We start from the raw sequence: 14,059 nt of genomic DNA, 5'->3' as shown, positions 1-14,059 counted from the left end.
GGTAAGGTGAGGTATTGTGCAAGTTTGCTCCTGCTTAGATCATTTTTCTGATAATTCACAACAGTAGATTTGAGAGCTTCTCTTTCCATCCGATCTGAACTATAAAGTGCATACAGTGCTTGTCTGACCTCGATTTTATCTTTAGGTTCAATCTTACGGGGATCGGAAAAAAGATCTTCCCTGTTCACATCGCGCAGTCTTTTTAAGACATCCGCGAGCCAGGGGATTGACATGCCATGATCACATTTAAGACAGTCTTTTATTATATTTTGAGTTAGAGTTGCTGAGTCGTTTCTCCAGATCCTTAACCAGAAGAGAACTGGTCTAGATCTAATAAAGTCACATACGTATGGGAGGTTGAGTTCCTCATGACAAATAAATTCTGAAGAGGAAATTGGGGCACCCAGGATTTTCCTACAGAATCGGGCTTCTTCACGCTGGATGCCGGAGCTTTTTCCCAATCTCCAAACCTCAGTTAAGTGGCTACTGGAATGCACTGTAGGTTAAAAAAATTAAAAATAGCTCTAGTGGCACCTATTTTCTTTGGTCGGGACAAACTCAAGACAGAATTGTTGGCTTTCGAGACCATAGGTCTGAATTTGCCATCGCGCATATAACCTTTAACGATCGCACATGCAGCACTATAAGCTTGTTTACCCTCTGTAGCGGGTTGCTGATCCGTCAGTATAAATTATACATTCATACTGGTCTAGAGTCAGAATTTCAGTAGGCAGAAGACATTCTTGTTCGTATTGTAGAAATGCTTGTGTTTTCAAATAAGGATCAAAAACGTATTCAACATCAGTTGCAGTAAGAGAATTAACCCATTGTATCCATCTCCGATGTAAAACTTTAGCATTTGGAATGCTTGCTTTTGTCACTGCCTCTAAGGCAGGTACGGGAGTTACGACTATACTGCGTTGCTAACATGTCTGTTTGGAGTGAACGCAAAATTTCTGTGTGCTTTTTTTTCCAATGAATGGTTTTGAAATCAGGTTTGATTAATTTATAGAGAGGCTTAACCCTTTCTGCGTAGTTCAGAATGTTCAGTTCAGTTCAAAAGACCTTTATTCGAATTTCATAAAATTCATAAAAGTACCACAATAAAACATATATTTACACAACAAAGACAAGTATAAAAATTCATAAATTGTTAAAAAAAAAAAAAAAAAAACTGGAGAATTTCTCATCAGACAATTTTCAAGGGCTTTCCATCGTTTTGCGTGCACATATTATAATTCTCAAAAAAGTGCTAGTGCGAAAAATTAGTTCATCTGTATCCAGGGACAATAACATTGCATAAGATTCCCCTAATGAGAGGGGTCTATGTTGCCTAAAATACGGAGTTAAAAACCAATTAATATATTTTAGATAAAATTTACAGAAGAATAGAAAGTGCAAATCATTCTGTTTACTAATACCATCACATGGGCATGGCTTGTAATCTTTTGTATGCTGATAACCCAGGGGAAATCCCAGCAAAAATTTTATAGAACCTGCCCTTAGCCGGAAAAGCAGTGATCTCTCCCAGTTCGTCATGGGTAAGGTGAGGTATTGTGCAAGTTTGCTCCTGCTTAGATCATTTTTCTGATAATTCACAACAGTAGATTTGAGAGCTTCTCTTTCCATCCGATCTGAACTATAAAGTGCATACAGTGCTTGTCTGACCTCGATTTTATCTTTAGGTTCAATCTTACGGGGATCGGAAAAAAGATCTTCCCTGTTCACATCGCGCAGTCTTTTTAAGACATCCGCGAGCCAGGGGATTGACATGCCATGATCACATTTAAGACAGTCTTTTATTATATTTTGAGTTAGAGTTGCTGAGTCGTTTCTCCAGATCCTTAACCAGAAGAGAACTGGTCTAGATCTAATAAAGTCACATACGTATGGGAGGTTGAGTTCCTCATGACAAATAAATTCTGAAGAGGAAATTGGGGCACCCAGGATTTTCCTACAGAATCGGGCTTCTTCACGCTGGATGCCGGAGCTTTTTCCCAATCTCCAAACCTCAGTTAAGTGGCTACTGGAATGCACTGTAGGTTAAAAAAATTAAAAATAGCTCTAGTGGCACCTATTTTCTTTGGTCGGGACAAACTCAAGACAGAATTGTTGGCTTTCGAGACCATAGGTCTGAATTTGCCATCGCGCATATAACCTTTAACGATCGCACATGCAGCACTATAAGCTTGTTTACCCTCTGTAGCGGGTTGCTGATCCGTCAGTATAAATTATACATTCATACTGGTCTAGAGTCAGAATTTCAGTAGGCAGAAGACATTCTTGTTCGTATTGTAGAAATGCTTGTGTTTTCAAATAAGGATCAAAAACGTATTCAACATCAGTTGCAGTAAGAGAATTAACCCATTGTATCCATCTCCGATGTAAAACTTTAGCATTTGGAATGCTTGCTTTTGTCACTGCCTCTAAGGCAGGTACGGAAGTTACGACTATACTGCGTTGCTAACATGTCTGTTTGGAGTGAACGCAAAATTTCTGTATGCTTTTTTTTCCAATGAATGGTTTTGAAATCAGGTTTGATTAATTCATAGAGAGGCTTAACCCTTTCTGCGTAGTTCAGAATGTAAGTTCTTCTGAAATTCAGGAAACCTAGAATCAACTGTAAGTTTTTCAGCGTTTTTGGAGGTTGGAGCAGCGCACACTTTTCTAAAAAGTTGGCTGCCAAGCTTTTGCCTTCACTTGATAGTTCATATCCTAGAAAGAGGACGTTGAGATGGGCAATTCTCGATTTTTTTAAAATTTAATTAATACCCTTCAGAGGCGAAGCCAAGTATAATGGTGTTCACCCTGTTCAAGTGCCTATCCAGGTCATCGTCTGTCAGATATATATCGAATTACGAATTCACCACACTCCCTTTTGGACTCTCCTCCGCTCCGCTATATAAGGGCAATGTGAATTGTACCTATATTAGGGCATGAATCGGAAAATTCATACGGAATCTAAATCGATACACAACAGATATGACCTCATCCTCCACTGCAGAGATTTAGGATTCAGCCTTCGTAATCAAGGTCATTGCATTTCTGAGGTCCTGACAGAGTAGCGCCACGTACAAGCACACTGCTCCTGTTGCAAGGACCCTGCTCATACACAGAACTGTGCACAGAGACCTAGGACATCAGTGAATTGTGGTGTACCAGAAACTCACCTCACTACCTGGAAAACCCCCAACCAGCTAGCATCAGTGTCACATTAGCTCTTCGTCCTTTAGCAAAAGTAACCAATGATTAGACAAACTAGAACATGCGACTTAGTACAAACTCAAACTCTTTTGTTATACTCTCATACCAGTCCACAACAGGAGTAACGAAGAGACACGGCAAGGTTAAAATATTTTTTTTAACAACGTGATCTCAGGTGCAGTATCTTAGCCAACAGAAGCAGACATATGATTAAAAATAATATGGTCAGCATTGTTACAATTCCATAAAATACAAAAGGAGAAATCATATTACAATGATGGTGAAAACAGGTCTTATAGCACCTAGCTTTAACACCCTCCCTATATAGGAACTATGTATTATAAACTAAAGAAGGTCTCTTAGGCATGTTAGGGGAACCTCATTAGCTTTCCGCTCAGACAGAGTGAGTCACATCTGGATCAGCATAAGCTCTCTGCATACCTGGAAACGGAAATTCTTCCAAATGTGTGAAATCATGGCAAGTGTGTAATAAAAAGGGCGCCAGAATCTTAGTTGGCTCACAGCTGCCAAATTGTTGTGTCTAGAAAGCGTGACTCGATCATGTCGAAAAACAGCTACCATGTTTTGATAACCTTGACGGCTTCAGCACTCACTGTGCAGACTAGGGGCACAATGTAAGTCTAGAGATGTTGAAAACAAAGCCCTTTCTCATATGTAGACCTTCACGAAAGCTAACTTACAAAAACAGCTATGTAGTATCTTGTGAAAAAGCAGCAAAAGGTAAAATGGCGTTTAAACTTCTAATAAGCAATGCTAAAATAACATGCGCGCAAAGCAGGCCTTAGGCCATACTACACTCCAATTTTAGTTTCAACTGCCACTTGTGAGGTTTGAAAGGCTTGGAGGATAATGGCTAGGTGTCCAGAAAACAAGAAACCACTGATTCCTCCTCCGGTCTCCTCCAGTTTGAGAGGTAGTCTGACGGGTAGTCTTTTCTTTACCCATATCAGCAGAGTGGAGACTCCGAAAGACACTGCCGGCAGTGGAGATAGGCCTCCCTTACCAACGCCTCGTGGTAGCATGAGCTGGGAATCCCGTGATGACAGAGACAGTTTATCATGATTCGTGAAAGGGGGCCGGAGGCAGTAAGGCAGATGCACTTCGAGGATTAGCAGGGGTAACGTGGTTCACTTCTGTCATGCACACTTCCAGTGAAGGGTGTAAATGAGGTTAAGAGGGAAGGCATTTTGTGACCCCCAACATGGTCACAACACAGCCCAGTGGAGGGAGCAATATCATGCAGTAGGTAAGAATATGGTTGCAGGCCATAAGATGGGCAACTCAAGGATGCCATGGACAGTCCTAAACAGAACCTGCAGGAGGTCCAGGCCAAGAGGCCGGTCACATGCAGTGAGCCGGAACAAAAGGGGGGAGACCAGCATAAGGTCTCACAGAGGCAGTCTGGGTTCTGCTGCTCCACCGTCCCCCCCCCCCCCCCCACTGCTCTGGCCCAGACGGCCATGCTCACAGGGCACCCCGCAGATCAATACCGCCAAAGGAGTACAATGCTATCATGGCTGGGGGAGAGACCGCTCCCCAATTGTAGCTCCGGGAACAAGGCAGTCCAGGTGGCCAGCCCCTACCTAAGTGGCACCAACTGTCTGTAGTTCTTGGGGATATGTGTGTCTGAATTAATGATGCAAGTCAGCGACTCAAGCTCACCTAGGTCAGGTCCAGGCTAGTCCACCTCTCCATCTATTTCCTGTGACTCGCGGGAGCAGATCCAGCACCACCCCAAAGATGACCTTCACAACTGGACCCCCAACCGGCACCGCAGCTACTCCCAGAGCCCAGGAGGCATCTTCACTATCAGGGCCAGGCAATTAGTGTCTAAACTCGAAGGCTGGGAGAGGGGCAAAAACAGAGTAGGACTGTGGTATGCTCCCATGAACCATCGTGGTATGCTCCCATGAACCATCAGGCCCAGGCTTTGAGAGTCAGCCCGCAAGCGGCAGCAAGGCCCGCACAGCCACCTCTACAGTGTCTCCTCAGTATGGGGCACCCAGGGGGGCCAGAAGTAGCATCTGCAGCATCACCCCCTCAGTCTTTGCTTGGTCAGCGTCCTTTGCTCTGAGGGCCTCGCACGCAGGTTGTCCATTCCCTTTCAGCACTTGCGGCTCAGTAGCAACCTGACTGGCAGGATAGCACAGTGAGGTATTCCATTGTTTCAGGACACCTACACAGCTTCACCCCACACTAAAGGTCACTGAAACTGTAGGAGAGGTCCTGATGGCAGACAGTTACGTGGATAATCACTGGAGTACAGAGGGTCCATGCAGAGCTCTGCTAATGAGCGTCCGTGATACTGGCTGTCCAAGCCATGCCCAAGAAGTTTCGTGAAATTTATGAATCATGCTTTGTTTCTCATGCCTCTCCATTAAATCTATGTAGTTCATGAAGACACTTCATTCACAAATTATATTTCTCGATTTTTAAAGAAATGTACTATTACATTTTACACACTGGGGGCCCAATTCACACAGGTAAAGTTAGAGGAAAGACTAACTTTACAACTTTCGATATTGACAAAGGGCATTTACTACTCGTAAATGCCATTTGTGAATTCTGAAAGTCTAACTTCACAACTTTCGGTATTCACTAAGGGCATTTACTACTCGTAAATGCCCTTTGTGAATACTGAAAGTCTAACTTTGCGACTTTCAGTATTCACAAAGGGCATTTACTACTCTTAAATGCCCTTTGTGAATACTGACAGTCATAAAGTTATGCTTGTGTCTAACTTTACCTTTGTGAATCAGGCCCAGTGTCTTTATTTTATTTTATCAACAAAAACATTTTTAATAATGAATTTTATACACTGCAACTTTATTACAAATGTATCATCAAAATGATTTACTTGATTTTTGTAACGGTTTTTACTATTTTACTATCATGCAATAGCAAAAGAACTAAAAATGTGATATATCTTTATCATGGCATTGGTAGGCTATAAATAGTATGAAGAAAGTAATCTATGTCTTCGTAATTGACTCAAGTATTCTGTAGCTGCAGGATCTACTTGAGAAGCTTACTGAATTAGCCTACTATCTATTATTTTTTAAGAGAAGGAGATGGAAGCAATCTTGGATGGAAACCTTGCATACAACAGAATGGTGATACCTTACTAGGACAATGATTTGCAATTGTAAGATTGGAAACTCAATCATCTCTAGTAGAATTACAATATGAATGTAAATACTACTTACAACTCTGATAAGTTCACTCAGTCTAGCCACTGAATTAAGTATGTCTAACAAAAGATTGAGCTTGTTTGATTCCCAATGCTTTACATAAAGTCTTCCGAAAGACTGACAGATTCTGGGGGCTCCTATCAGTGATGATAGTATGAGGTAATCCATGTAAATGCATCTGTCAAAAAGCACTGGGCCAATGCTTCAGCTGCTAATATTTTTTTAAAGGGATAAAAAAAGAAAACTCGCTGAAAACATGTCTATGGTCGTCATTATCACTTGATAACCTTCGGAAGGGGGAAGATAAGTAATGAAATCTGTCAAGATCTTGTACCATGATACAGGGGACATCTGCAAAGGCTGCAAATACCCAAAATGTTTAGAGTGCAAGGAATTGTGTTGAGCACAAATAGGATATGCAAGAACATATTACTGAACATTATTCCACCCACCATGTGGGATTTTGGAGACCAACAGTACTGTACTCTGTGTCATTCTCTGCTCACAAAAGACCCTTCAATTCTCCACAAGGGCAAATATGATGGAACAACACTGTTGATCTGAAGAGCCTGCTTCTAACATGGTATGGCATGCAGCTATGTACTGAGCAGAACTGTCTTGGAGATTTCTTACCCTTCCACTTCATATACTTTGGTAAACTCAGATCTGCGGCTCAGTTCTGGGTACATATGTACACTGCATGGCACCAAATCTAACTTTTCCAATATGTCAAAATAAACCTCCAAGAGTAAAACTTAAGAACTGTCATCAAGGTCAGGGTCTTGTTGTACCTAGACTGCAGTAACAACCCGGCCTCAAATACATCCCTAACTTGGGCCCAATTTACACTTCGGTAGATGGAGCCTGTACCATTTGCCATGGTGGAGTACTTTACACTTGCCATGGCACGGGTACACTGCCCCCCAATTTTAGAGATGTCCAATATCTAAGAGGACATTTCTTGGATTCAGGAGCTACCATCAACATAACAGATCCGTGCCTCAAACTTTCAACTTTTGTTTTTTTGACCTGCCTCTAAATAGGAGTTTTCTCCCATGGCATGGGAGTCATTTTGCAGTTTTCACTGCCCTGTGCAGCCTGATTTTATATGGCAGTGACAGGCAGTGTGATGATGCGACGTAGTACCCCCCCACCAAATTCTAAATAGAGGCCTTACTATTACACCACTAAAAATCATATCTCACACAGGAGCATGACTCAAGAGATTGAGAAAATACGACTGTATTGACTGGGCTCCAAAAACTACAGACACTTGAAACTAAATTGGCACCTTTGTAAGCCCAAATCACCTACAAGATCTGCTCTATCATATTGAAGGGTGTCACCTGCAACATGCCACACTCCTTAACATACAATAGTCTGTTAAGAAGTGTGGCATGGTGGAGGTGACTAAGGAATGCTTCCACATTGCAAATAGTTAAAATGTGTAGGAAGGCTGCTAATTGGGCAATAGTAAAACCAAATTCATAAAACTAATGTAAACAAATGCACTAGTAGTAGAACTTACCATTGAAATGTCTTCTGGTCCTATAGGAGAACATCTGGTGTTTACTACATGCTTCTCATTAGTGAGGGGACCTGGAAAGAAAATATGAAACATGCGTCTCTTATTCAGTATTGAATTTAATCTCATCATAATTTTGAAAAAATATATATGTTAAAGGCATTCAAAGAGGAAATGCATGAAAAAAGAGTAAATGATAATAAAATAAGTATAAATGTCCCAGAGCTTCGTTGGAATTGGAAAGACAGCCTGAAAGCTCAGAACTCTGAAGGGAGACGTACCAGCTGGAGATCGCTCCAGTGCCATAGCGGCCCACCCGGAGAAGCAGGAGTGGGCCAACATTGATGGCCTTTCGTCCAGTGTGTGAGGTGACATAGGTAGCGGGTGAGTCAGGGAATTGGACTTAATTGGATTTAGTGAGCTGTGATAAGGTAGTTACCGTGGCGGGTGAGTCAGGGAATTGGACTTAATTGGATTTAGTGAGCTGTGATAAGGTAGTTACTGTGGCGCAGGGTTGGAAGCAGCAACATACAGAAGCAGCTCGTCTAATTACCCGTGTGGCTTGTACTTTCCATGACCACCGCCAGTCGACCAGCCCATTATGGCTGCTACCTCCTGGGCCCTAGTCCCATGACAGCCTGTCTGCTGGGGCCAGCCTGTCTCAACCAAAAGGTAGTGTTGTAGTCTCTCCAGTCCAAGAACAACACATAGTCCAATGTGTTGGATTCTTTATCTTTAATGGAGCATAGGAACCCTGTGCCTGAACAGCCAGACACCAACAGCCCCAACTGATCTCAACCGACCTGGAACCCACCTATGTAACTATCCCCACATTCTACTACGGACTAGTACACCAGGGAAAGAGGGAAAAAAGACTAAGTTATATAATAACACATCCCTGTTCTTTCATCATAATATATATAAATGACCACACCTCCCACATTGCCAGGGTAAGCACACAAACACCGACAGAAGAACATACAGGAACACAAGAGGAACCCCATACATGAGACACCACCCACCACCCGTATGCCCCCAAAAAGAACACACCAACACCTTCCCCAAGTGGCTACACATGTTATTATCAAGCCATCTGGGAGGCCTACCACATCTTCTTCCTCTTCCACCCGACTAAATTTCTCCTTGTCCATCAATACCCTCTACATTGTGCAGCACAGGCTTTGCTAGAGGCACCTTCACAACATTCTCACTGCAATTATCAGTCACCTGGGACTCGTCATCATTCAAATTTGGCAAACACAGGCCTGCTACCAACCCTGCCTGTACTGACAAATTATTATTTCCACCCCTTTGAAATCAAGGACTCAAGGCCTGCTTTGGTTACTTACTTGTCACCACACCTCGATAACCAGGAAGGAAACCGTTTTGTGCTAAGTTTCCTGTCCCTCATCATCTCAATAGGTGTCTTACCTGTTGCTGCATTGGGTGTGGTGCGCTATGCCCACAGCATATCTTTCATTGCACTCTGCACACTCTGTCCCGCTATACCAGTCAACTCCATGGTACCCTTCACCAATCTGTTGATTCCTTCCACCTGATTATTGCTCTGCGGGTTATACAGAGACGTAAACACATGTTACACCCCACCATGTGCCAAAAATGTCCTCATTTCACCTGAGGTGAGTTGCCTACCATTGTCAGTAATAAGCTTCACAGGCACTCCTTCCCTCCTAAATACGTCTTCCAATAAAGCAATGGTAATTTTTGTACATATTTTCTTCAAGAATGCCACCTCAAACCATCTTGATCTTGTGGGGAAATGGGTAGTAGCCCAAACTGCAGCCAATGCCTCCCACTCTGTGACCGTATAATTCCTTTCAGTATTCATCAGCGAACGAGATGCAAAAGTTACAGTTCTTTTCACCCCTCAATGTAACTGCAAAAGCACAGTACACAACCTGACTGCACTAGCATCTACCGTAAGCACTGTCTTTGAGGTTACACTGAAATGGAGTTAGTATCTTGGCATTCAAAATATCTTCTTTAATAGTGGAGTGAGCTCTCTGTTGGGCAGTTCCCCACTCAAACTTCCTTCCTTTCCTAAGTAACTCCCTTAACAGTTTAGATTTACTGGCAACGTCTCTCACAAAATTGGCAAAGTATTCTACCATGCCCATAAAAGAGTGCAACATATCCTTGTCACTGGGGGGTTCTGTATTAACAATGGCACACACTAAATTTATTTTGGTCTTACTCCCTCACTGTAAATGCAGTACCCTAGGTACTCGACCTCACTCACCAGGAACATCCACTGCTCTTTCCACAAGGTGGGGCCAGCCTCTTACGATTTGGTGAGCACTTCACGTAACATGTCATTGTGAGAAGCAGTGCTATCTTCAAAGAATGCATCCCGAAAAAATATGACATTTCCGATCCCAGCCAACACTTTCGAAATAAGCCTTTGAAACACGCTAGCCATTGATGACAAACCGAAGGGAAACATAATAAATTAGAATACTTCATCCGCTGTGACAAACGCAGTAAGATATTTCAAGTCTGGATGTAGCATTAAGTGGTTATAAGCAATCTTGAGTTCTAATTTAGAGAAATATTTCCCCTTGGCCAGTAAGAAGACTAGCTCTGTGATGTTGGGGAGGGGAAACCGTTACATGACCACATTCTGGTTTAAGCTGCAGAGGTCAATACAGAATCTCGAAGACCAATCAGCTTTTTTTGTGATCACAACAGGGGATAACCATTGTGTTCCTTCCACAGGTTCGATTGCACCATCACTAACCATTTGGTCAATGATCTTTTTAACTTCCTCCCTCATAGCGATTGGTACTTTCCTGGAGCTATGTCTTACCGGAATGGCATCTTTCCTTAAGAATATTTTGTGGGTACATCACTCACATCACCCTCATCCACAATGATGACTTGCTCGGAGGCTCTTGGATTCACCACTATGTGTAAGTCATATTGATGAGCCCAATCCAAAATAGGTGGACCATCACTTGCAACATAAAGTTTCCCTTTCGTGTTTCTCTTGCAAAACTCAATGTTAGCATTAAAATAAGCCATCACACCAAAGTTGGCTCCTTGATAACCTTTCAATACCACATCTGTGGCTTTCAACACTCTGCCCGGCCACACTTCATCAAAAAGATCTTTTTGAAATAATGGTGTACAAGGAGCCTGAGTCCACCATCAGTGTTACTGTTCTCCCATCCACCACAAAATCTGCTCTGGGACGTAAGTATCTCTTGGAATGATCAAGTTCCCCAAGTTCAATTTGGCCAACATATTCTGAGTCCATCATGAGAACCCTCTGCTCCATGAGTTCTGCCGATTCCTCAACTGCTGCCACCCTTCCTTTGCTTGCCTTGCAGATTCGAGCAAAACGGCCTTTACGCCCAAAAGAACATCAATCTTTTCCAAAAGCAAAACAAGATTTGGAGTCTCCTGTGTGAAAGCTGCTGCCGAAGCGGTAGCAAAAACATGCGGTGGATCTGCCTTGAGTGAATACTGTGGTTCTTGAACTTGCATTTTTATCAGGTGGCACAGTTGAAATTGTTGCTTTCCTCTTGACAAAATTAACCAACTCAGACTCGCAGTCCACTTCTGTTATGTCTATGTTTTCCCTGTTGCTTATTTTTTGCACTTCCCTCATACATTTCTCTGATTCCTCCACAACTTTAGCAATCTTTATGGCTTCCTTTAATGTGGAATCAGCAGCTGCCCACAAGCGCTCCTGCATATTTTTGTTATTGCACTGAACAATTATTTGGTCTCTTATGGGTTCCTCCATCATAGATCCAAACTTGCTTTTAATGGCCAATTCTCTTAACCTCGTCACAAACTCAAATACGGATTCACCTGGCCTCTGCGGTTGGGTGTAGAACTTGTGTTGTTGCAGAACAATAATCAATGTCTTGGCAAAGTGTTTTTAAAGACGCAATTTGGCTTCCTTATACACATCTTCCTTTACATCGCCGTTGTCTTCATATACTTGTGGCAAGTATTTAAAGATATGTTGACCCTCAGTGCCAAGGCATCCTGTTAACAAAGTGTCTTCCTGATTGGCGAAAAATGTGATCCACCTAATGCTACAATATAGTTTTCAAATGTCTCTTTCCAGTCTTCCCACTGTATGGGTGGTTCACCTTGCAGCATTAGAAAAGATGGATGGACAACTACCGACTGATTGATACTCATGATGGTTGCTTTAGCACTTGTTGCTTTTGAAACTTGCAATGTGCTTATTTAAATATTGACTGTAATCAAAGTGCAGCACCATCGACAACCATCCGATGTACTTATGTAAATATTGACTGTAGTCAAAGTGCAGTACTATTAACAACCACCCGATAGCAGTGTTTATGATGAGTATCTCCTTCCCACTGTTGAACTCTGTGGTAGGCTGGTCGAGTGAGAAGGGGAAATGGCTGAAGGCTTGCACTCGTCTAATATAGCAGGTGAAACAGTGCTTGAATATTCATTGTTTGAAGATAAACACTGGTTACTGAACACCAGGGGTGTAATAGTTATGGGCGAAGCAACCAGGAGCCTTGGTAATGTTTGACAAACACAGCAGGCGCACTTGTGTTAGACGCGAACTCCTGAACCAAGGGGAGAGAGTGAGGAGGCACGATAGCACGCAGCATTAGGAGAAAGCGAGCAAGTACACTTTGATTGCTTGACGGGCTCAAAGGCTTGACCAACTGGATTTTAGGTTGGCGGTAGAGGCTCATTGCGATTTACAGGGAAAATCGTGAGGCTGTAGTTTAAAAAAAAAAATTCTGTGTAGGTAGCCCTACCACACTCCTCACAGCGGTGGGAACCCTGGTATGTGGTGCAGGGTTCCTTTGTCTTTAGCTCCACTACTCAGGCACAGATGTCTGGCACATCCCATCCTGTCACCAACAATGTTGTAGTCTCTCCAGTACAAGAACAGCATGTAGTCCAATGTGTTGGGTTCTTTATCTATAATGGAGCATAGGAACCCTGTGCCTGAACATCCAGACACCAACAGCCCCCACTGGTCTCAACCGACCTGGTACCCACCCATTTCACTATCCCCAAAATCGACTACAGACTAGATACACCAGGGAAAGAGGGAAGAAAGACTTAGTCACATCAAAACAAGTAGCCAACGAGTGACCCAGAGGAGTACAAGCTTAAAGCACCACAGAACTACAGAACCACAGGAACCCAACAAGAACGCTGCTGATGATGCATTGCTCCACCCACCACCCTTTGGTCTAAGGCCAGAGCCCTCAGTGAACATAAAGCCAGAGTCTGGCGAACACAGAGAGGCTCACAAAGACTGGGAGCACTAATGGCCACAAAGAGATTTTCTTTCATAGCCTAACTTTGCAGGTATTCCCCATCTCATTTCCAGAAGGAGGAGCCTCCAACATTCACAGCCATTTCATGTAATTTCAGCATCAACTGTGCCACAGTTTTATAGCCTGTAGCTACATAACGTATACCACCAGCCCATTGGCTCAGCTACTCTTGCCTTTGGAGTTCACTTGGCAGAAAGGAAAGGTAGTGTTCTTACCCTCTGGACTAGCTGCCTTCATTTGCCCTGTCACTTACCCATACAGGGTAACCGCCTATGCAGAGGAACCATGGGCAAAGACTGGCAGCAGAGTGGACAGTAGAGCAGCTGGGCAGATGCTCGATTGGGCAGCCAGGTTTTTCGGTTTGGCTGTTAGCCCCCATCAATGGCTGTTCCCTTTAGTACCGGCCCACCTTTCCAGCCTTCTGATATAAGGTCCCATCCAAGCCCTTGAGGAGCCCTCTAACCTTTTAAGGACTCACCTGTACCACCTAACTATGAGGAATACTAGACAGAGAATGAAAACGACAGCCCAGCCCAAACAGCCTGGGGATAGGCCACAGGATCTGGGGTCCACGATGCTGCCATCTCTTCTACCCGTAGTGAACCCAAAATTGAACTCATATGTCTTAGTCCAGACTCTGGGCGAGGGACCTTTAGAGGAAGACAGAACTAACCAAAGTCAAAGCTGAACTACTGCTGCCCAAAGTCCATGTCACATGCAACCTTTAACCATGCCTCTTGTCACGCTATCAAACAATCATTCAAGTCTCCCTTATCCAGTATCTCTGGAGTCTGTTTACATGCAGTCAC

At 43.2% G+C, this 14,059-nt stretch overlaps 1 protein-coding gene across 2 annotated transcripts in view; it reads right to left on the bottom strand.

The window, feature by feature from the left end:
* Positions 1–14,059, bottom strand: part of LOC144754857 (uncharacterized) — a 1,464,081-nt gene that overhangs the window by 807,762 nt on the left and 642,260 nt on the right. For both annotated transcript variants that reach the window (XM_078643119.1, XM_078643120.1), the window contains exon 12: positions 7,945–8,015. In XM_078643119.1, coding sequence (XP_078499245.1) covers positions 7,945–8,015 — 71 coding nt within the window. The remainder of the gene's footprint in view (positions 1–7,944; positions 8,016–14,059) is intronic.

The sequence above is a fragment of the Lissotriton helveticus genome, chromosome 5_1 (assembly GCF_964261635.1).
Source record: "Lissotriton helveticus chromosome 5_1, aLisHel1.1, whole genome shotgun sequence".
NCBI lineage: Eukaryota > Metazoa > Chordata > Amphibia > Caudata > Salamandridae > Lissotriton > Lissotriton helveticus.
The sequence above is the reverse complement of the archived record's forward strand: the minus strand, read 5'-3'. Positions and strand labels throughout refer to the sequence as shown.